Genomic DNA, 21,452 nt, shown 5'->3' with positions numbered 1-21,452 from the left:
TGAACAGCTTGCTTCACACCTGCCTTTCTGAAATTCCTAGCACCTTACAGAGGCACCAGTTTTCACAGTGGTAGGACCTTAATGATCTCCCAATTTGGTTTTCTCCTTTCACAATGAGAAAATTGTAGCCTAGAAAGGACAGTGACTTGCTAGGAATTAAAAAGAGAATCAGAAGTGTGGCTGGGAAGAGGGCTGTGCAGTGCAAAGTCAGGGCTCTGTGGGACACCCAACTGCCTTGGCTGGGGGCCAGATCATATTCTAACCACCCAGGGACAATACAGCAAAGATGCCCAGTGATAATCGGGGCAGGGCAAGTTGTGACAGGTGCTCACTCTACCTTTAATGGAACTGGATTTCCTACAGGAGGGGTCATGACAAGGTTCTGGCTAGGCTGTCAGCCAGGGGTCTGAGGAAAGATGCGAGAGAACATAAGAGGGGCCAGGGCCAGGCCTAAGCATGAGGAAAAACTAAGAACAGTTGAACTGATGATACTATGCATCAGAAGACGACAGAAACTCTGCCTCTCTGAGGTCGCTATGGGAGCAGACGTGGCCTGACATTTGCAGTGAGGCTCTCTCACTAGAGAGTTGCCCACTCTCTAGAGTTAGAGAGCTAGCTACTCTATGCAGCACCCCTTAATAACTTTACCCATACGCATGAGGTAAATCCGTAACAAGAAGACATTAGAAAAAACCATGAAGTTCTTCTCCTAAGTAACTTTCACATGTGTGGAGAATTAGCATTTTGCAAGGAAGGCAGCAATTACTGATGTTTACATTTATTTCCTGTTTGATGTAGCCAAAACACTGCGTCAATGCTTAGGAGAACCAGCCATGAATCCTTTACAAAGATGGCTCAAGTCTTTAAACTCAAGACTTAAAGAGGATCCCAGAACAGAACATGGGCTCAAATATTAAGAACTGTATCTCAAGATACGTCTCCTGTTCCTTCCTATTTTGAAAGAATTCATTTAAATTTAGTTTTAAGTAGAGAGGATAGGATATTAGTGGTGTAAAATTTTATATTCTTCAAAACATGTACAGTGAATAGGACTAAACAGAAAAATCGCTCTTTCTTCTCTCTCAGCCCTGCTAGAGTCAGGAGACAGCAGCTTTGAATCATGTGAATTCTGTTTTGGAAACAGATGCTCATGATCATGGATCGAGGATGCACGTACATGATGTCAGGGCTGTTCGCTGTAGTGACCAGCACGTAGAGCTCAAATGCTATCTCCAGAATGTTTTCAAAGTAAGGCGATCCCTCTGCTGTTTTCAGACCCCTAAAGAGGAACCAAAAACACAAAGTAAAAACCACACACATAAATTAAGCTGTGGTTTCTGATACACTTTTCCCCTTGCAAGAGCACTCTGCAGTGTTTGAACATGGAAGATTATGTTTGGTGACAGATTGTGCCACCAACAGACTCAACCTAAATATGGGAGAATTCCCAGGCAGAAACTTCCAGAAAAGTGTGCTCACCGATCCCCAAAAAGCCTCAAAGCCATCAGGGAGAACATCAACACACTGAACATGAACAAGAGGAAGACGTAGAGGATATCAGGCAGAGTGTTCCGGAGGCTTCGGAAAGCCCTTCGGATCTATGGAGACAAAATGTTATTTTATTTACAAGAAACCAGCTAACTTTCTGCAAAAACAAACCGTCACGTATCCTAAATCATATGCTTACCTGACAACTTTCAGGGAAGTTAATGAGGAAGACTGGTCTTAAAGCCCTTGACCATCTGATGCTGCGGACGTTAATAGATTCCAGTGACCCATAGATAATCAGATCGATCAAGGTCAGCTATGAGAGACACAGGACAGAGATGTCAGTACTACACTGTCCAAGGACAGTGGACGCATGTGTACCGACCCAGGAGAGGCACAATGTTATGTGAAAAAGCAAGTTTCATAGACAGCATAGTTCTACTTTTGTAATATGATATTAATAATAGCTGATGTTTGACATTTTACCATGTTCCATGTAGTATAACAAGCACCTCTTGTAGATTGTTTTATTTTAGACTCACCACACCGATTAGGTGGGCACTATTCCTGGAGGAGGAGGAGCTTGAGGCACAAATAGGGTAAGCACATAGCTCCTGGTCACACAGCTAGCCGAGGGCAGAGCTGGGACTGGAACCCAGGCAGTCTGAGGGCTGAGTCCTTGTTATTAATCACACTACGAGATCCTTCCCCATTACACCCTATTGACCTTTTCTTCAATTTGACATGTGAAAGAAAGGAAGTATAGCCTAGTAACAGAGATGAGGATATCTAGACTATAGAAACCCCTTATTAATCTTCATTAACGTCAGGTTTATGGGCAAGAGATTAATGTGAAGACGGTCAAAAGAAGAACCTAGTGTATTTTAGAAAAATATAAGTAAAAAAGAACAATCTACCATTATCCAAAAATGTGAATTCAGCCCCTTTGGTGGTAAGGACAGAGCATCTGGTGAACTCCTTCCCCTCAAAGGGCACTCTGCATGAGGTGGGGAGACAGCCAAGAAATGAGGCTGGTTCACAACCACTGCACTGGAGGGAACCAGTGTGGCTGTCCCAGGGGAGTGGGGACGGGTGGATCACCAAGGGTTACGATATGTGAGGGGCTTCATGGACGAGGCACTCTTTGATGTAACCTACAGCACAGCAGAGCTTTAAAAAGAAAAAAACATCAGGAAGGTCAAGAGCTAGACAAGAAAATACAATAAAATGACTGTTGAGGAAATACTAGGCTGGCATGTTTGGGAAGCAGAGAATCCTGGGAGTAGGGGCAGAGGGAAGCAGCAGAAAGTGACAAGGACCCATGGAAGGTGGCTTTGCAGGCCAGGCTAAAAAGGCAGGTCTCATTCCCAGGGCCTTTCAAATAACAGACAGGGCAAAGGAGTGAGAGGAGAGCCCAGGAGGCTGCATGAATATATCACATTCTACTTACAACATATTTCTTGTGTATTTTGTTAGGAAATAAGGTTGTTTCCAATTTGTCAATATAAGCAGTCAGTCACCACCAATTTTCTGGCTAAATCTCAGAATGCATCTTTCTTACCTACAGATAAGGAATGGAAGTCAAGGGTGCAAGTATATTCACCTTCAAGGCTTTTGAAAGGAACTGCCAAACAGCCTTCCAGAAATATAGCTTTATTCCTCTCTCCAGTAGGCTGTAAGAACATTTGTTTCATGGCAAAGACATGGAATCAACCTAGGTGCTCATCAGGGGTAGGTTGGGCAAAGAAAATGTGGTACATATACAGCATGGAATACTATGTAGTCATTTAAAAAGAATGAAATTATGTCCTTTGCAGTAATATGGATACAGCCAGAGGCCATCATCCTAAGTGAATTAATAATGGAACAGAAAACCAGATACTGCATATTGTCACTTATAAGTGGGAGCTAAACACTGGGTACTCATGAACACAAAAATGGCAACAGTAGACACTGGGGACTCCTCGAGGGGTGAGGGGGCAGAGGGAGGAAAAAGGTTGAAAAACTACCTGCTGGGTTCTATGCTCACTACCTGGGTGATGGGATCAATCGTACCCTAATCTCACCATCACAAAATATACCTGTATAACAAATCTGTCCATGTACCACCTGAATCTAAAATGAAAATTGAAATTCCAAAAAAAGGCTTGTTTTCAATCTTGCTAACATTGATTTATAGGCCAACACATGGTATTTTATTGTTTTATTCTACGATTTTTAATTAGTGAAGTAAAACATCTTTTCTAGCAGTCATTTTACGTGTGTTTTCTTCATGAGTTGCTTTCACTTATCTTCAGCAAAATTACCTACTGGGATATCTTTTTTTCCCTTTAATTAGAAGTGCTCTTGATATGTTGAAATGTCTGCACTGCCACATTTTGCCATATTTGTTCTTCAGTTAGTGGTTTGCTTGCAGTTGTGCTTATGGTGTTCACTGAATGGAAGTGTTGCTTTATCAAAGGCAAATCTATTGAGTCTTTTTTCTTCATGGCTCCTGCCTCTAGTCATAAACTCTTATAGGTACTACAATGAACACTCACCACTATGGTTACCATGATGCAGATGTTTTTTGTATCCTTCCAGAAAATCATTTGAGGAGTGATTTTTGCAAAATGTATCAGTCTCCCAAAGAATGCAGTCAGGCAGAGTATTTCTGCTATTGAGGTGGCCTGCCAGGAGAAAACAGAGGCTGAGCAGGAGAACTTGCCATGGGGAGGCTCAGCTTTAGTTATCTCGTACAACCCCCAGCCCCGGCCACTACCCTACCTTTCCTGCTTGGCACCCTCTGAGAATTTGCCATGTCCCTTAATTTTACTGAAAATTGCAGCAAAATTTTCTGTCAGTTAGAATTGTTTCTTTCTCCAAAAAGGAAACCTGCCACTGAGTTGCAATTTCCATGACCCACACTGGCAGGGATCCCTGGAAGAAGCTGCACCAGTAAGCTGAGGACCAAGAACATATTTCCCCAGAAAATGGAGAGGTCAGAGGCAGGCATCGTCTATGCTCTCAGATTCCCCATGTTCAAATTCCAGACACCTAAAAGTCCCAATTCTCTAACAGTAAGGTAATTCCCCGAAGATGTGGGAATAATGGGCCCTTCTGTAAACATCACTGCCACTGCAGTCCTGCTGCCTATATGAGGCTGGTTAGAGATGAGAATGGAGCCCACTGAGGTCAAGACTGAAGTCCTGATGGGTCTCCCTCTGTAGATTATGGGAGCCAACTCCAGACTCCTGCACCTGCTAGCCTTGCAGCCGGTGACTGCAGTGCAGGGTTTGCCTGAGGCTGTTGAGATTCAGCAACAGCTCCCTAACAAGGGCATGTTCCCCCATCAATAGGGAGAAATGGGTGGAACATAGGAAGTGGTGGAGAAAAGGACAACTTAACTTGAGCTAAAAAGAGGGAAAGGTCTTGAGTGAGAGCCAGAGACAGGGAGGAAGGGGCTGGCTCTGGGCCTGAAAGCAGCAGGGTACACAACCCAAAGTTATACATGACCAATAACAGACAGTGAGTGAGGACTCAGGAAAAGAGGCAAATGGCTGAGAAGACCACTCCGTGGGACTCCTGCTTTGGCCGGAGTGGACTCTGTCCGGGTTTGTGAATGCACAGCTCTGCTTCTTCAGACTTTGTGTTTGTGTTGACAGTTATTGGAATAAACGGCTTCTATCCAGAGAATTATTAATTGGAGGATCTTTATTGCAGGAAAGTTGGTGGCTGTCACTTTGGCAGCCCCAGTGAGCCATACTTTCAGTTTTCACCCCCTTTGCAGTGCCCTCCCACGTTGACTCAGAGTTTCGGCATGATTGGCATTGGACAATAGGACATCGGCAGGTGTGATGCAAGCAGAGGTGTGATGGTGCAGCACAGTAGGATTCTTCTTCCTGGACCCAGCCACCCACTGGGAGAAGCCTAAGCCATGTGGAGCAGCCACATAGAAGAGAGCCAGGGAACCTGGGGCCACAGCTACAGCCAGCAGAGCCTGGCAGCCATGTGAGAGAGCCACCTTGGATGTTCTAGGCTCCAGAGATCTAAGAGCTTCCAGACATCTACACCCCAGCCCCACCACCCAAGCCAATCTCCCACAGAGTCATGGGAGATAATAAAAGCTAGCTGTTGTTCTCTAAAGCTAGGGGTCAGTGAACTCTTTCCATTAAAGTAAATACGTGAGGCTTTGTAAGTCTTACAGTCTCTGTCACAACCACTAAACTCTGTTGATGCAGCTCCAAAGCAGCCAGAGACAACACATAAATGAATAAGTGTGGCTATGTTCCAATAAAACATTATTTGCAGACAGCAAAATTTGAATTTCATATCATTTCCATGTGTCACAAAATATTATTCTTCTGTGTCTTTTATTTCCGAGTCATTTTAAAATGTAAAAACCATTTGTCTTAGTCTGATCAGGATGCTATAACAGAACACCATAGGCTGGGTGGCTTATAACAACAGAAATTTATTTCTCACAGTTCTGGATCCTGGGAAGTCCAAGATCAAAGCACTGGCAAATTTGGTGTCTGACGAGGGCCCACTTTCTGGTTCACAGACAGCCATCTTTTTGTGGCATTCTCATATGGCAGAAGGGGCAAGGGAGCTCCTTGAAGCATCTTCTATGAGGGGACTAATACCATTCATGAGATGGGCTCTACCCCCATGATCACCTCCAAATACCTCCACACTGGGGGCTAGGTTTCAAAATACGAATTTTGGGAAGACACAAACATTCCGTTTTTAGCAACATTCTTAGCTCATAGGCTGTACAAAAATAAGCAGCAGCTGAATTTGGCCCCCGGTCTATGGCTTCCTGACCCTTGTTTTGAGTGTTCGAGTGTTTGAGTTTTAGGGTGGTTTGTAAATATGTTCGTGCAACTGATAACTGAAACAAGGAAGAATAAAAAAGGGTCTGTGTGTGGTTGTTAAAAAGCAAAAGCTTTGAAATCAGACAGGCTTAGGATTGAAGCCTAGTTCTGTCTTTGTTGCCTAGTGACCTTGGACAAGTTACACAACCTTTCGAGGCTCAGCTTCCTTGTCTGTTAAATGAGTATGATAACAGCAGGCACATCTCATGGAGTTCCTGTAAGGCTTAAGGAGAATACAGAGAAAGCACTGAGAGCACCCAGCAGATAGCAAGCAGGGAGCAGATGATAACTATTAAGACAGAGGTGAGAGCAATGACGAATCAGAAATCAACATGGGCAAGGCATTGGTCTACTATTTAGACCTCTCTGGATTGGCTGGTGAATTTGATACATTACTCAAAATCAAATGTGATCAGCTCCTAAGCACCAATAAATACTCTAATGATATGACTATGAAAAAAGTTGAAAATGTGGTATGTACAAATTGCATATTATACTATATGAGAACATCATCTGCTTAGCAGTAAGTAAATTGGCTTTGAAAATATCATTGAACCATCTCTGATTTTGTGTCTGCTTGCACAGAAGGCCAAAATGTCCCATTGCACTTAAAATGCCTTATGAAGGAAGCATCTGCTTGGTGAGTAGACAGAACTCCTCTAACTCCCAGAAAGATAATAACATCTAATTCATATTTGTGGAAATTTGAAGAAAATAAGGAAGAGGCACAAGGCCCAACTCATCTATGACCGAATCTGGCTAGCCATCTGCTGTGGCATGCTTACCAAGAACGGCAGAGGAAACAACGCAGGCTCTTCAAACAGGGCAAGAGCGAGGTCTACACAAATGAAGAAATACGTGGCAACCTGTGTTGTCCAGTGGTTATAAAAATAGTAAAGTCTGCAGAGGAAAAAGACAAAGGTGGTTATAAACAAGGAACAGGAGCTACTCAGCACCCAAACATCTCTTTAAAGAACTAATGGTGGATAAAATAAGAAAGTTATTTCTCAGTCATATTTCCTTCAAATTCTAGAAAGTAGGAGGCAGTATTTAATGATCGCATACTACAAACACTAACACAGAAAAATCAGGAATATGATCATATCTCAAAGCACATTTTCTTAACAGTCTCAGCTAAGATTATACCTTCCCCATGGGGTTGTTGTGATGGCAATAAGGGAATACCCACAGAGGACCTTGAACAGTGATGGACACAGATTAAACTCTCAGTTAAAGTGGACTATTCTGATGTGGCATGGTGGCCTAACCCGATTTTAAAATGTACATCAGCCCATCTTAACATGATAGACTCAGAAGAGATCTGGCAAGAGGTCATGCTAGTCTCTCCCTAAGTGGGGATGGCACCCCAAACATGCTTGGCAACCTATGGGGATAAGGCATCAGCTGCCTTGGGAGGCCCTGATGCTGAGCCCTAGTGATAGACAGGCTGAGACCTATAGGGGTGATAGAGTAAAAGCTGAATTCCCATAAGAACAGCAGACACATGGATTGCATCAGAAGACAATGGACAGGGAAAAGAAAAAGGCTTTTCACTTGTCAACTCTAAGAGGACGACAATCAAAGGAAAAGACAATGGCATGTTCCTCCCTTGAGCACCCTAGCTTCTATCCTGGGTATTGCTCACTTACTCATCTATCTGATCTTAATCTGTTTATTGAATGCTTCCCTAAGTGTCAGGCCATGCTCTTACAACTCAAAAAAGTATTCAGCCAGGTATGGTGGCTCACATATGTAATCCCAGGCTGTGGTGGAAGGATCGCTTGCGCCCAGTAGTTCAAGCTGCAATGAGCTGTGATCATACCACTAAACTTTAGCCCAGGCAACAAAGCAAGACCCTGCCTCAAAAAGAAAGTATTAGATTATGTCCAAATCTATGTGCTGTGCCCTATATACTTCTCAAAATTGTGTAAACAATGCCTTTGGTTTGGGTTCAACTTCAAGAGTATCAAGTGCTGAAGGATAGGTGGTTCTACATGATGTTGTAACATGTCAGTTACCTGATGGCCTGAGGTGATGTTTCGAATGGAATATTTCTGTTGTACTGGGCATCCAAAACATAGGCAGCCGCCAGGAGAAGGTCCTGTTCCCCATAGAGAGAGTAAGGGAGACCAAGTCAGAGCAGGAGAGGATACTTTTCTTTTTCCTTTGTAAGTGTGCAGCAAGTATAAAAGAAGCTTCCCTTTGCCTCTCCCCAGACCCACTCTCCCAGAGGTGGTCAACATCTGAACAGCATTGCCTGCACATCTCCAATGTCTCCCTGAGCACTGAGAATCCTGCAGTGGGGCTGGGCCCAGACACTCTCCACTTTCTTGAATTCAAATACAGACTCTCAGAGGAAATGAAAATAAACATTGACTAGAGCATATACTTGTACCTAAATGGTATATTCATACATACATATATTAAGATATGATTAAGTACACATGTATATTCAAATACATATACAGTCATGTGCCCCATAACATTTTGGTCAACAGTGAACCACATACGAAACAAGGGACCCATAAGATTATAATGAGCTGAAAAATTCCTACCATCTAATGAGTTCATAGTTGTCATAACATCATAGCACAATAAAATACACGATTGTGGTGATGCTGGTGTCTACAAACCTGCATGGCAGTGGTATAAAACTCTAGCACATACAATTATGTGTGATATATTAAATTTGATAATGACAGTAAATAATTATATTACTGGTTTATGTATTTAGTATACTTTTTATGGTTATTTTAGAGTGCGCTCCTTCTACTTATTAAAAAAGTTAACTGTAAAACAGCCTCAGGCAAGTCCTTCAGGAAGATTCCAGAAGAAGACATTGTTATCCCAGGAGATGACAGCTCCATGAGTGTTACGGCCCCTGAAGACCTTCCAGTGGGATGAGATGTGGAGATGGAAGACAAAGGCTCCTGACCCTGAGTAGGCCTAGGCTAATGCATGTGTTTGTGTCTTAGTTTTTAATAAAGAGTTTAAAAAGTTAAAATTTTTTTAAGTTTAAAAATATTAAAAGCTATAGAATAAGGATATAAAGAAAGAAAATGTTTTGTTAGCTATGCAATGTGTTTTAAGCTGCTATTGCAAAAGAATCAAAAAGTTTATACAGTAGAAAATTTATAGTAAGCTAAGGTTAATCTGTTATTGAAGAAAGAAAAATATTTTGTACAAATTTAATATAGTCTAACTGTGCTGTGTTTCTAAAATCTACAGTAGTGTACAGTAATGTCCAAGGCCCTCACAGGCTCTCACCACTCACTCACTGACTCACCCAGGGCAACTTCCAGTCCTGCAAGCTCCATTCATGGGAAGTGCCCTATTCATTTTTTACCTCTTATACCGTATTTTTACTGTAACTTTTCTATGTTGAGATACGTGAATACACCATTGTTTTACAGTTATCTGCTGTATTCAGTACAGTAATATGCTGTACAGGTTTGTAGCCTAGAAAAATATGCTACAGCCTAGGCGTCTAGTAAGTAATGCCATCTAGGTTGGTGTAAGTACATTCTATGATATTTGCACAATGATGCAATCCCCTAATGGTCTATTTCTCAGATCTTATCCCTGTTGTTAAGTGATACACTACTGTATATATACATATACATACAAACAAATCCATAACACAAAATTATATACTACATATTTATACTATGTTATACATTTATATACATATAAACACAAAATACAAAATTCCTTTTATATTTGCAAGTTTGATGTTGAGCAACTGGAACTCTCATACATTGCTGGTAGGAACAGAAAATGGCATGTTTACTTTGGAAGACAGTTTGGTAGTTTCTTAAAATATTAAAAAGTATGACCCAGCCATGCTACTCCTAAGTGTTTACCAAAAGAAAAGACAGCGTATGTCCACATAAAGACTAGTACATCCAACGCAAGTATGTGGCTCATGTCAGACACCTCATCCCAAAGCTGCACATATATACATATGTTCATCCAGCTTAACAGCCCAAAACTAGAAGCCACCAAAATGTCCATGGACAGGTGAGTGAATAAACAGAATGTACGGTATCTCTACAATGGAATACTATCCAGCAATAAAAAGGAATGAGCAACTAATAGATGCAACGAAATGGATGAATCTCAAAATAATTGTGCGGAGTGAAAGAAGCCAACCACCTCCCTAAAAGAGTATTCACTGTATGACTTCATCTGCATAAAACTCTAGAAAATAAAACTAACCTACACTGACAGAAACCGGATCAGTGGTTATGTGTGGGCAGGGGGAGAAAGACAGGAGCAGGCTGGGCACGGTGGCTCATGCCTGTAATCCCAACAGTTTGGGAGGCCAAGGCGGGCCGATCACTTGAGGTCAGGAGTTTGAGACTAGCCTGGACAACATGGTGCAACCCTATCTCTACTAAAAATACAAAAACTACATGGGCATGGTGGCGTACACCTCTAATCCAGCTACTCAGGAGGCTGAGGCAGGAGAATAGCTTGAACATGGGGGGCGGAGGTTGCAGTGAGCCGAGATCGTGCCACTATACTCCAGCCTGGGTGACAGAGAGTGACTCCATCTCAAACAAACAAACAAACAAAGAGATAACTAAGAGAGAGAGATTAAAAATAGGCATAAGAAAACATTTAGTGGGCAATTAATATGTTCACGATTCTAATCACGGCCTAACTATCACAAGGGTATTTATATATTAAAACTCATCAAGCTGCATACTTCAAATAAATGTAGTTTAGTGTATACCTAATATAGTCTAAAAAAGCTGTTAAAATGCTCAAAAAGAAAGACAAATAGTTGGATTAAAAAATTGATATGGAACAATCATCTCATAGATGAATTAACTGCTATAAGAGTCAATTGCTTTTTGAGCAACAGGTATGTTTAGAGCTGGTATTGCAATTCTTAGAGGCAGCTTGTTAAAATCTGAGAAGTACCATATAAATGTGTTTAACACTTATAACACATTTTTCATTTCTTTTTTTTTCTTTTTGAAATGAAGCTTCACTTTGTCGCCCAGGCTGGAGTGCAGTGGCACAATCTTGGCCCACTGCAACCTCCACCTCATGGATTCAAGCGATTCTCCTACCTCAGCCACCCAAGTAACTGGGATTATGGGCACTCACCACCACACCCTGATAATTTTTGTATTTTTGGTTGTTGGCTAGTCTGGTCTCGAACTCCTAACCTCAAGTGATTTGCCCATCTTGGCCTCCCAAAGTGCTAGGATTACAGGCATGAGCCACAGCACCCAGCCAAACATTTTTCTTTTACATATTTAAAAAAAAATTCTAGTAGGAAAACTATTAATATCAATTTTTTTTCATTGAACATCTTTAACATTGAGAAAGAGTACAGTTCCCAGGATATGCTTAGAAACATATTTTTGGTAGAAAATGCCTCACATCAACAAGAGTTGGCTTTTTTTTAATGAACACACACCAGCGTTAAGAAAATTCCCTTAAGCCTCAAAAAGATCATACTCAGAGAATTCTGATATTGAAGGTTTTTTTTTTTAGATAGAGTCTTGCTCTGTAGCCCAGGCTGGAGTGCAGTGGTGCAATCTCGGCTCACGGCAACCTCCGCCTCCCGGGTCCTAGTTCAAGCAATTCTCCTACCTCAGCCTCCCAAGTAGCTGGGATTATAGGCACGAGCCACCATGCCCAGTTGATTTTTGTATTTTTTTGTAGAGGCAGGGTTTCACCATGTTGGCCAGTCTGGTCTTGAACTCCTGACCTCGTGATCCGCCCACCTGCCAAAGTGCTGGGATTACAGGCATGAGCCACTGTGCCCGGACGATATTGAGGCTTTTTAAAAAATATTTACGGCAAAATCTTTTAAGGCCACTGTTGTCCCCAATTTAAAAAGATGATGCTGCGAACATCTTTATAGTCCCAGTGAGGCAATTTGTCCACAAACATAAGCAGTTCAGCACTCGTGGATTTGAGATGCATCCTTCATATGCCTTCCAGGTAGAGAATGGCAAAAAACACTCACCAGCAATGCCTCAGCCAGTCAGGCTCTGGGGGTCATCTCCATGAGATAGACCCCAGACATTGAATGACAAGTACCACATCACCCCCACCAACTGCCATCTGAACTCATCACTGCTGTTTTAAAATCTGCTGATTCTTTCATATTAGCCACTCCACCTCTACACTAACGTTTCAAAGCTTTCCCATTTTTAACCTAGTATTATATTTCTGACATCTATCGCCTTTTAAAATCTCATCTACTTTATGTTTTGGTTCTAATTGTCTTCCCTCTCCTCCTCCCTCCCATTTGTGTGCAACTTCTAAGTGTCCTGTGTTTGTTTTCCGTGGAAAGTGGTACTCTTAGAAGACAGGCTTTACTATAATCAGCTTGTTTATTTGAACTAAGGCCATTTGTATTTTCCCTTAAAACAAACTGTTTTTATCCAATCCAATAATGTGGATTATGTTAGACCTCCCATTCCAAAACTGCATATACTTTTCAAGTTTACGTGGGAACCATTGTCCACATCTACCATGAAAATAGCAAAGACCAAACAGCAGATGTTTCTTCAGATGAAGCTAAAATGTGGCTGCAAACCTCAAAACAGCACCCCAACTATGGGAGGCATTGGTAACTGTAGGGGTGGTGATTCTTAATTCCCACAGCTTATGACAATCACCTTAACAGCTTTTAAAGACCCTATCAAAGTCCAAGTCACATGCAGACTCAGATTGCATCAGAACCTCTGGGAGGTGGAACCCAGGATTAATCTTTTAAAGTTCACAAGTGATTTGAATGTGCAGTCCAGACTGAAAACCACTGATGTAAATATGGCCATTTTCCTGCTATTTCTTGTATTTTTTCCATTTTTCTTTATTCTTTTCTTTCTTTCTTATTTTTTATTTATTTATTTATTTATTTATTTTTGAGGCAGGACCTTGCTCTGTTGCCCAGGCTAAAGTGCAGTGGTGTGATCATGGCTCGCTGGCAGCCTCAACTTCCCAAACTCAAGTGATCCTCCTGCCTCAGCTTCCTGAGTACCTGGGGCTACAGAGTGTGTGCCACCATGCCCAGCTAATTACTGTATTTTTTTGTAGAGACAGGTTTTGCCACATTGCCCAGGCTGGTCTCAATTTCCTGGGCTCAAGCAATCTGTCCACTTTGGCCTTCCAAAGTGTTGAGATCACAGGTAACAACCACTGCACCTGCCTGTTTTCTGTTTGAATTGCACCATGACAATAATTGCCTTCTCTTGATTTTTTTCTTTCTCTTCTTCTCAGAGCTGTGATATTTCTTTTCCTCCTCTCAAGACTTAAAAATGTTGTTAAGAATTTTGTGTTTTCTCTCCCAACCCCACCCTACAACTCTGGGGAAGACGAATCACTTGTAATCCCTTAAAGGGTGAAAAGAACGCAGTAAGGAGGGAAAGATAGATTCCAGAGGCTCTCAGTGGAGAGAGCAAGAAAGCTCCTTCTCTATGTACCCAGCAAATGCCTTCTTCAGTATTAACTGCAGTCAGAATAAACCACTGTAAGCTCCCAAATACCTTTAAGTCATTCAACGAGAACCTAGGCAAAATGCAAAGTTGTTGATAGAAGTGCTTTGAAATCAACCAATATGTCTTGTTTATATAGGTAAGAAAATTAACATAATTAACTATAACTTAAGGTAAAGAGAAGTTCCCATAAATTTGAAGTTAAATTCTTCCACATCTCCATTTTTCTTTCCAATTCCAATGTTCCTTTCCTTACTAAAAACACTACACACTAGTCCCCCCGTTATCTGAGAAGAATACGTCCCAAGACGCCCAGTTGGTTCCTGAAACTGAGCATGGTAACCAAACCCTGTATATACTATGTCTTTTTGATCTGATAACCCAATGGCTACTAAGTGACTAGCAGGCAGGTAGTGTCTACAGCATGGAAATGTGGGACAAAGTGATGATTCACATCCCAGGCGGAACAGAGCGAGACATCTGGAGACTTTACCATGCTACTCAGAACAGTGGACAATTAAAAACTTATGAATTGTTTATTTCTGGAAATTTTTATTGGATATTTTTGGACTGAAGTTGACCTAGAGGAACTGGAACCACAGAAGGCAAAACCAAAAACCATGGATAAGTAAGGCTACTGTACCTTCTGTCTCCCTCAGTACCCCCAGCCTCCTACAAGCTCTTCCTGCACACTGATACAATAAAGTAGTGCTGCTTTCCCCATGAGACACCCCCATTCCAAAGCATCAAGTGATTTCTCTGTCCAATCAAGTGCAAAACCCTTGGCTTAGCATTTAGGGGCTTCTAAATGTCTCCTCTCCTCTCCTCTCCTCTCCAATTTAATCTCCCTCACTTTTCCTATAGGAACACTCTTCTCTAGCCAAAATTGGTGGACTTGTCCATTGTCCCTCTATGGACTCACCTCCATGCCTGATCTCATGCTCACTTAAAACCAGGAGTAGCTTTCCCAGTTTCCTTCATTGGAAACCTGTTTCAAATTTCACTTTTTCCATGAGGACTGGCAATCCCAGCAGCTTCTATTTCCACACAGAAAGACTGCCTGGAGGAGCTGGGGTCTTGACGTACATTGTGGACATTTTATACAAAGAAACAGCTGCCAGGGATAGGACAGGGCACAGCAGCTGTGGGAGAAGGGTGAGAGAGTAAGTGGCAGTGAGGTGTTGGGATAAAAACCTTATGTCCCTCTATAAAGAAAGTAGCAAACCAACAATGGATAGGCCAAATGCAGCCTAAAGTTGTGTTTTGTTTGGCCCAGAGAGTGTTTTTAAATGCTGGCTACTCATTCAAATTTTTTAAAAACTGGAGCTTACACAAAAATTTGAACTTCTGGCTTCTCTTTAAAAGATTATAACATTTGGCTATGCTACACTGTATTTCAACAAGTTCTTGCTACCCACCCTGATTCTTGGTCACTTGAATAAACACTTATTATTTTCCCTAATTCTGTGGGTCAGCTGGGCAGTCCTGGTCTGGGCCAACTTAGCTGGTATCTGTGGTCATCAGGGGCTGGATGGTCTAGAATAGTCTTGCTCACATGTCTTGGCCATGTGCATCCTGCAGCAGGCTACCAGGGCTCTTCCACAGGTGGTGGTCAAAGTTTCCCACGGACATCAGGAGAGCAAGCACCAATGTTCGAGTGCTTTTCACACCGCTGCCTGTAGCCCAACTGCTAATATCCCATTGGCCAAAGCATGTCTCATGGCCAAGCCCAGATTAAAGGCCTGGAGAAACAGATCCCACCTCTTGATATAAGAAGTTGCAAAGGCACATTGCAAAGAGAGTATGTATTCAGGGATGGGAAGACTTTTTGGCCATTTTTGCAATCATGATAGCCACGGTCAACTGGAGGTGGGTAGCTCTGGTATTCTTGGGGGAGGGGACATGCCATCCAGGTCATCGGAAGCCCCACTCCTCTCCCTCACTGAATCATTCCTAGCTAGCTCACTGGCTTTATGTTGCTCCTTGGACCACCTGAGTAGAACACTTTCTCAAACCCTCCTGGTTACTGCAAGCAACAGCTCTGCAAATTGCTAAGAAGGAGCACCAAGGGACTAAGACCCCAAAACGGGGTAATGCAAGATCTGCATGAACAGATTTAAGAATAAGAACATTCAAAAAGGCTGGGTGCGGTGTCTCACGCCTGTAATCCCAGCACTTTGGGAAGCCGAGGCAGGCAGATCACGAGGTCAAGAGATAGAGACCATCCTGGCCAACATGGTGAAACCCCGTTTCTACTAAAAAAAAACAAAAATTAGCTGGGCGTGGTGGTGTGCGCCTGTAGTCCCAGCTACTCAGGAGGCTGAGGCAGGAGAATTGCTTGAACCTGGGAGGCAGAGGTTGCAGTGAGCTGAGATCACGCCACTGCACTCCAGCCTGGTGCCTGCTGACAGAGTGAGACTCTGTCTCAAAAAAAAAAAAAGAAGCACATAAAGTATCAAGAGGCCACCATATACAACTGTCACAAAGAAACGGCATAAGACACAGACTCTCAGCCATGGTGGTACTTTTGAATCACTAAGTAGCCTGAAAGTTACTATTGCCCAGGACATGTCCACATCAATTACATCAGAGTCTCAGGGGTAGAGCCTGAACTGGTTACAATCCTAAAAGCTCCCTAGCTAATGCTAACCAATGGCAAAATTGAGAATCACTAGCACTGGGTTATTTCATTTCAAAGTTGAAAGTGCTGGTGAATTCCCCCAAAGAAGTAGATTGCCATCTTAGTAGCCAAAAAAGGAAACTCCAATCAGAAGAGTCCTAAAAAAACTACTTGGAAGGAGAGGGTGTTAATGCATTTCAGGTGACTAGGCAGGTTCTAGTTACATGAATCCAAACTAATTCTTAAATAACGTTAGCCCAGTTATACTGGCCACGGAGTGCCCAAGGTCAGAACCTGGGGAGGGAAGAAGATCTAGACGCTATCTCTGATTTCATGACACAATCAATGCTATTATCTTAGATGGCAAGAGCAAGGCCAAAGCTATGGACAAAGGAACTTCCCCTTCCTTCTCCTTTACCTGCTCCCTTGAGATTTAGAAGACATGGTAGAATGCATCTGTTGGATGTGGTCAAGCCCCTTTGGGAGACCAGCAAGCCAAAGAGGGAGGCCAATGCACCAGAGTTTTGTTTTTTTTTAGGTGAGGTCTTGCTCTGTTGCCCAGGCTGGAGTACAGTGGCACAATCATAGCTCACTGCAACCTCAACCTCCTGCCTCAAGCAATCTTCCCTCCTCAGTCTGTGGAGTAGCTAGGATTACAGGCTTGAGCCACCTCGCCTGCCTGGCAGAGCTTTTCAACCCCACACACAAGCCTGCCCTGTGGACCCTCTCCATCAGGCTTCAAGAGCCCAGTGGGGAGCGGCAGTGGTGATAATGCCACAGCCCAGAGTCGAAGGGGGCCAGTTCAAGACTGAGAGGAAGAATGAACCAAAACACTCTCCACCTTCCACACACTTGCACAATGCAAAGGAGATACAGCATGGACCCTGAGGGGTCTAAAGATTGGCTGTCATGACTGTGTGCCAGTCACTGTGCCAGGGCCTGACCGACGTTGTCACCCACGGTCTTCATGACTTTTGCCGGCCCATCATAGTGTAATTCAGGACTCAGATTTTCTGAATCAGAGCAGGGGCTCCTGCCATTGAAGTTCTCGCCTTTCTCTCCACTGTCTTAGTTCTTGTCCAGTGCAAGAACTCAACGAGGGTCCCTTGGAAGCTCCAACTCTCAAAGAAGCTCAGGCTGTCTCAGCGAAACTGTCCCTGAGCAGCTGGGCAGCTGCGCAGACCATCTGCTGTGTCCCGCAGGCATCGGAAGAGCCGGGGCTGCATCAGCACTCCCGCGGCCCACATCCTGCAGACTTCTTTCCGGGCGTTTCCCTGCAGCAGGACCTTTGGTTGTTTTCCTGTTGCTTTGGAGCTACGTCGGGGCGCGCACTGGTCTCTGAGACAAGGGTGCGCGCTTCACTGAGTGAAAAAGGCCCCCAACCTGGAGCCCCGGCGCGGATCCCAGCTCAGCAACGGAGAGTGGGTGGCCCGTCTAGCCGCTTGGCCTTGACAGCTCCCCAACTGACTCCAATGTGCGAGCTGCGCTCCAGCGGCCGTGCGCCTTCCGGATTAGCAGCCCAGTGCCGCCGCTCCCGGGGCGCAGGGGACCGAGGAAGACCCAAAGCAGAGGGGTTCCTAGTCCCTCTTGTGCCCACGGGCCCTCATTCCCTGCAGCCGAATGTGGCTTCTAGCGGGTTCGCTTTCTCCCTGGGAGCCCCGGAGGCGCCTGGCGCCAGGAGGGCAATAGCGGGGCGGGAGGCGCTGCCGTCGGAGCGCCCTCCGGGAGCAGCCTGAAAGTCCTCCTTACCTCTCGGGTCGGAAGATCCTCGGGGGGCTGCGGGCGCAGGCGGCTCACCCTTGCGGCTCGACCAGCCCAGGGCATCGCGGCAGCTGCGCAGCGAGAGGGGATGTGCGGACGTCGGGGCGGCAGCCGCGGCTGACTCTGCCCTCCTCGGGCCGGCGGGAGGCCCGGCCTGGGCGCGCGGCGCTCGATCCTTCACGTGACCGCGGCGGGTGGGCCTGAGGGCGGAGGACGGGCGACGGCGGGGCGGGCTCCTCGACTCCGGCCCCTTCCCCTGCGGCGCGCTGGACCCAGGGCAGGGAAAGCGGATCCCGCGGGCTGGGGGGAGCGGGACGCGCTAGGGGCCGCGCGGGGAAGAGCTTGGACTGGCGGCCACGTGAGTTAGAGGTCACCTCGGCAAATGGCACCAACTGTGTAGCCTGGCAATGGGAGAGTTCTTAGCTTTCTGATCAGGAGAATAGAAGAATGCCTTCCTCCCAAGTTTGGAGAATTAAATCAGGTAATGTAGGAGCCGCGGCAGTAACTTTTAGTTTCCTCCCGGTCCTAGGGGAAGCCCCAGGAGAGCACAGTGCGGGCTCCTAGTGGGGCCCTTTGGGGCAGAAACCTCCTGAGAGGTGGCGCGGGCCCGCCCCTCTTCCCATGGGGCGCTCCAAGTTCCAGCCCGACCTGAAACTCAGGGTTGCCAGAGCTGCTGAATTTTCAAGAGAAAGCGGAAATCAGTTTTAATGGGATCCCTCCTGATTTTTTAAAACGTTGATCATGAAGTTAAAACAATAATAATGATAAGTACTTGCGGGCCAACTGTCAGTTAAGCCCTGGCAAGCAGAGGAGGTAGTCCTGGGCTCCTGTGCCAACCAACTTCACCGACTCTTGCCAGAGAAGGGAGAGGCCTGGAGGAGCTGTGACTGTCTCTGTCACCTGGCAGGAGGTGTGATGTCCCTCTGGGTAGTTCGTCAAGACTTGGTTCTAGGCCAGGCCAGTGGCTTGTGCCTGTAATCCGAGCAATTTGGGAGGCCAAGGCTGGAGGATCGCTTGAGCCCAGCAGTTTGAGACCAGCCTAGGCAACATAGCGATACCAGATCGCTTAAATAATAATAATAAATCATCAGGCATGGTGGCACACCTATAGTTGGCTACTCTAAGCAGAGGTGAAGGATGGCTTGAGCTTAGGAGGTTGAAGCTGCAATGAGCTGTGATTGCACCACTGCAATCCAGCCTGGGCAACAGAGCAATACCTTTCTCTAAAAATAAAAATTAAATAAAGACTTGGTGCTAGGTACTGATTTCTGGCAAAATCCAGGTGGGAGACTGGCAGGCAGAATTACAGTCCTCCAAGAGAACTCACACCCTGACTTCTGGGACTATCCGTTACTTTACAAGGCAAAAGAGCCTTGTGGACAGGTTTCTAATGAGTCGACTTTACAATATGGAGGTTATACTGGATTATCTGGGTTGGCCCAATGAAATTACCCAGTGGATGAGCCCTTAAAAGTTAAAGATGAAGGCAGAAGGGAGAGGAGAGATTTGAAGCTTATGAAAGACTCAGTGTACCTGGATGGGGCACTGCTGCCTTGAAGATGAAGGGAACTATAAGGAACTAAGTTCTGCCAACCACTCGAATGAGCTTGAAAGTTAATTCTTCCTCAGGCCTTTCCAGAAAGGAACACAATTTGCTGACACCTTTATTCTCACCTTGTGAGACAGGGAGCAGAGAATCCAGCCATACCTTGCTGGACTTCTGGCATATGAACTGTGAGATAATGAACAGATGTGGTTTCAAGCCCCTAAATTAGCGGCAATGTGTTATGCAGCATAGAAAACGAATACAGGACACCGACCTGCATTGCAACACCAGAATTGTGTTCTCACTGGAGGCTGGCCTGCAATGAGAACTGCGTGTGGTCACAGTTCCTCGGCAGGCATGCCAGGTGTGACACTTGCACCCCTCTCCTCTGACTGTTACCACTCAGTTCTAACATCCCCTGAGAGCCCTCTTCAACTTCTCCAGGCCAAAGGATGGCTTCCTCTCCCTGCTCATCACACTCTTCATGCCAATAACTTGAATGAGCTTGGTGCTTGGTGCTTCAGTTCATCTATGTGCACACACTGTCTGCTCCCCACCAGGCCACAAGCACCTGTTGGAGGAAGGGAACTGGAAACCTTTGTCTTTGAATCCCAAGTTCTGGGCACACAGCAGGCATATGGTGGCTGAAATGGTAAAGCGAAATTTCTACGAGCATGTAATCAATGGTCCTTTTCTACAAGGCATCTAATTACCTTGTTAAAAGAGGAAATTCAATAGTTTTGGGGGAACTGGTGGTTTTTGTTACATGGATGGCTTCTTTAGTGGTGATAGCTGAGATTTTGGTGCACACATTACCCAAGCAGTGTACATTGTACCCAATGTGTAGTCTTTTATCCTTCACCACCCTTCCCCGCTTTCTCCAGTGTCCTCAAAGTCCATTATATCATTCTTATGCCTTTGAGTCCTCATAGTTTAGCTTCCACTTAGAAGTGAGAATATATGATATTTGGTTTTCCATTCCTGAGCTACTTCACTTAGAATAATGTTTTCCAGCTCCATGAGGTTGCTGTGAATGTCATTATTTCATTCCTTCTTATGGCTGAGTAGTATTCCATAGTGTATATATATATACCACATTTTCTTTATCCATTCGTTGATTGATGGGCATTTAGGTTGGTTCCCTATTGTTGCAATCGTGAGTTGTGCTGCTATAAACATGCGTACGCAAGTATCTTTTTCGTATAACGACTTCTTTTCTCTGGATAGATACCCAGTAGTGGGATCGCTGGGTCAAATGGTAGTTGTACTTTTAGTTCTTTAAAAAATCTCCATATTGTTTTCCATAGTGGTTGTACTAGTTTATATTTCCACCAGCAGTGTAAAAGTGTTTTCTTTCCACCACATCCATACCAACATCTATTTTTTTTTGTTGTTTTTAAATTATGGCCATTCTTGCAAGAGTAGGTGGTATCTCACTGTGGTTATAATTTGCACTTTCCTGAGAGTGATGATGAGCATTTTTTCATATGTTTGTTGGCCATTAGCATATCTTCTTTTGAGAATTGTGTATTCATTTCCTTTGGCCACTTTTAATGTTTTTTTTTTTTCTTGGTGATTTGAGTTCCTTGTAGATTCTAGATATTAGTCCTTTATCAGATGTATAGTTTAAGAATATTTTCTCCCACTTTGTGGGTTGTCTATTTACTCTGCTGATTATTTCTTTTGCTGTGCAGAAGCCTTTTCGTTTAATTAGGTCC

General features: G+C 44.2%; 1 protein-coding gene across 1 annotated transcript in view; it reads right to left on the bottom strand.

Moving 5' to 3' along the window:
• The window catches only part of LOC135273008 (two pore channel protein 2-like), a 40,512-nt gene extending 22,182 nt beyond the window's left edge, over positions 1–18,330 (bottom strand). Inside the window, exons 1-7 of the mRNA XM_064371814.1 lie at positions 18,177–18,330; positions 8,363–8,445; positions 7,130–7,244; positions 4,029–4,157; positions 1,688–1,804; positions 1,480–1,598; positions 1,178–1,279 (exon numbers count right to left, since the gene is read on the bottom strand). Coding sequence (XP_064227884.1) covers positions 1,178–1,279; positions 1,480–1,598; positions 1,688–1,804; positions 4,029–4,157; positions 7,130–7,244; positions 8,363–8,445; positions 18,177–18,251 — 740 coding nt within the window. The 5' untranslated portion in view covers positions 18,252–18,330. The remainder of the gene's footprint in view (positions 1–1,177; positions 1,280–1,479; positions 1,599–1,687; positions 1,805–4,028; positions 4,158–7,129; positions 7,245–8,362; positions 8,446–18,176) is intronic.
• Positions 18,331–21,452: the final 3,122 nt, after the last annotated feature.

This window comes from Aotus nancymaae, unplaced genomic scaffold (genome assembly GCF_030222135.1).
Source record: "Aotus nancymaae isolate 86718 unplaced genomic scaffold, 86718_ANA_hifiasm-v0.15.2.pri h1tg000188l, whole genome shotgun sequence".
In the NCBI taxonomy this organism is placed as follows: domain Eukaryota; kingdom Metazoa; phylum Chordata; class Mammalia; order Primates; family Aotidae; genus Aotus; species Aotus nancymaae.
The sequence above is the reverse complement of the archived record's forward strand: the minus strand, read 5'-3'. Positions and strand labels throughout refer to the sequence as shown.